Genomic DNA, 2448 nt, shown 5'->3' with positions numbered 1-2448 from the left:
TTTTTCGCGCAAATCGTATTGGTAACGAAAAAGTTGCAAAAAATACGAAAAAGTCGCAAAATGTTTGTTTTCCAATCGGATTTTTCCAATTCATATTCGAATTCGTGTCTTAGTAAATGTGCCCCTAAGAGGTTAAAAAGTGCGATCTTTAATGCTCACTTACCAAGCACTTGCACCCCTCTGCCTGCTGTGCTGTGAGCACCAGATAAAAATATCTATCAACTATCAACATTTCCTACTTCTGCGTGAAAACCAAATCCTGTATTCCATGCAAGTAATTATTCTTCTTGCTCATAGGTGGCCAGTGTGCGTAAGACCACAGTGCTGGATGTCATGAGAAGGCTACTGCAGCCTAAAAATGTTATGGTATCCACTGGCCGTGACCGGCAAACCAACCACTGCTATATTGCAATACTGAACATCATTCAAGGGGAAGTGGATCCCACACAGGTATACAGGGCTTTTAGGGCTTTTTAGCCGTTTTATTTATTCTACAATGATTAATGGCTAATGATGGCTAATCACACCAATATCTCCTCGGTGAGTAGGCTATTATACTGTTGTAGAAAGTAATTTCTGTTTCGGTTAACTTCTCTTACATAGACAGAAAAGGATAAGGGTGTTGCTTATCACATATACTGGGCATTTCCTCTGTTTATTTCTGCTATACATAACATATAAGGAAATCATCCAAGCCCCTCTTATCTGCCATCACAGCAGCACCTGGCATGGAATTCCACAACCTCATTGCTCGCACTGCAATTAACCACCATCACTGCTTCTAATGAAACTTCTGTTAGTCTAATCTAAAGGGCCTCTGGTGAGTTGATTGTTTTATGGCAAAAAGATTCCCTGCTATCTGTCCATAATGCCCTCTAGTGAACTCGCACAGGGTAATAATGTCCCTGCAAGCACCTTTTTTTCCAGACCCAACCTTGACAGTCTACCCTCATAGTTTAAAGGAGAACTAATGCTTAGAAATAGGCTAGAAATGTTGTACATTATGTTTTGGGCTTCTGTACCAGCCCAAGGCAACTGCATCATTATCTCAGTTTTAGCAACCTTTAAAGACATATTACTTTGAGGGCCCTGTGTTCTGATCATAAGAAATCCTTTTCCATGAACTTTTTTTTTGGCACTGACCCAGTGGTATCATCTCATGCAGTCCCAGCCCTCAAAATGATACAATTAGTTTCCAGGAAGTATAGTTATTCCATGGATTCTGAATGATTTTAAGGTTATTCATATCTATACTACGCTCTGCTCCAGCTTCATCTACTTTTATATTCTCTTCTCCAGCTGTTTGAGAGAACTTGTCGGCAGTACGATAAACTGCGAAAACGTGAGGCTTTCCTGGAGCAGTTCCGTAAGGAAGACATTTTTAAGGACAACTTTGATGAGCTGGATAATTCAAGGGAAATTGTGCAGCAGTTAATAGATGAGTACCATGCAGCTACTCGTCCAGACTACATCTCTTGGGGAACCCAGGATAAATAAAAGGCCCTATAAGGGTGAAGAGCTTGAGTACAAGGAGTGACAGTCCTGAGAGAGAACACAATCCTTAACTCTAAATACCACTGTCCTCCAAGTCAAAAGACATTAAAACCTGGAAAGTAACAAGCATTACCTTAAAGAGCAAGAGAAATATACAAAACATGTAACAGTTCTGTTGTCGAGACCGTTGTTGCCTCCCATTTTATCTGTGCAGTTTCTGGATGATTTGTTATTTGGGCCTTTTCACTTGTGTGTTTATGTGCTACATTTTAGCATGTAACAGTAGGAATATATAGTTAAATTATATTCATCTTTCATATTGTTTATTGGAGTAAATTTCTTTCACTCACCGCTTACTATTATTTGCCTGCACTCTGGTTGGGGGACCCCATACTGTTTTAGCCAGAAAGTGCTTCGATGCTGGTAGCATAGTGCTCGCTAGGAGCGTTTTCTGGCCAAAATGATATTCCCCAATCAGACTACAGGCTCTGTTAGCTGGCACCTCTGGTCGGGAAAACTGTTTTGCTACAATAGGTGCCTTTTAATAACATTGCTTAGTTCCACAGAATTTCCTTGCTATAAATGTTATGTTTTCTTTCGCACTTATTTTGATATTCCATATTAAAAAATCTAAAAAGCATTTTACTTATCTTTATTTAAACAATAGCAGGCCAGTCATTTACAGCTCTCACTGAGCAGTGCTCTGGGTGCTGCCATTTACTGTTTTGCTCTATTTAGTTTCAAAAACATAGGGGCTGATTTATCAAAATTCAAATCAAAGTTTTTTTTTTTTCATATTTAGTGAAAAAACGCAAATGCGATTATACTCGAGAATATTCTCGAGAGCCACGCAGCATCGGATTTGTCATCAGGGCGCCACCCCCCAATTATCTCCATTACATTTAGGGGGCCAATAACTAGACAGTAGTAGTTCATATATACAGTAAAAATGAT

The 2448-nt window shown here is 39.4% G+C and overlaps 1 protein-coding gene across 1 annotated transcript; it reads left to right on the top strand.

Annotated features, from left to right (window-relative positions):
• Nucleotides 1–510: 510 nt before the first annotated feature.
• On the top strand, nucleotides 511–2134 carry LOC108648949 (tubulin gamma-1 chain). The gene is made up of 2 exons (XM_031894731.1): nucleotides 511–540; nucleotides 1300–2134. Exons 1-2 carry the CDS (start codon nucleotides 511–513, stop codon nucleotides 1495–1497), a joined length of 228 nt encoding a protein of 75 aa, XP_031750591.1. The 3' UTR covers nucleotides 1498–2134.
• The last annotated feature ends 314 nt before the right edge of the window (nucleotides 2135–2448 follow it).

Source organism: Xenopus tropicalis, chromosome 10 (assembly GCF_000004195.4).
Source record: "Xenopus tropicalis strain Nigerian chromosome 10, UCB_Xtro_10.0, whole genome shotgun sequence".
Lineage (NCBI taxonomy): Eukaryota > Metazoa > Chordata > Amphibia > Anura > Pipidae > Xenopus > Xenopus tropicalis.
Note: the sequence above shows the minus strand (reverse complement) of the source record. Positions and strands in the feature narration are given on the sequence as shown.

Excerpts from the sequence above, each read along its gene's own strand:
- LOC108648949 (XM_031894731.1), top strand. The coding sequence starts at position 511 with ATGATGGCTAATCACACCAATATCTCCTCG. Across the intron at positions 541-1,299 it reads ATCACACCAATATCTCCTCG|CTGTTTGAGAGAACTTGTCG; the intron begins GTGAGTAGGCTA and ends TCTCTTCTCCAG.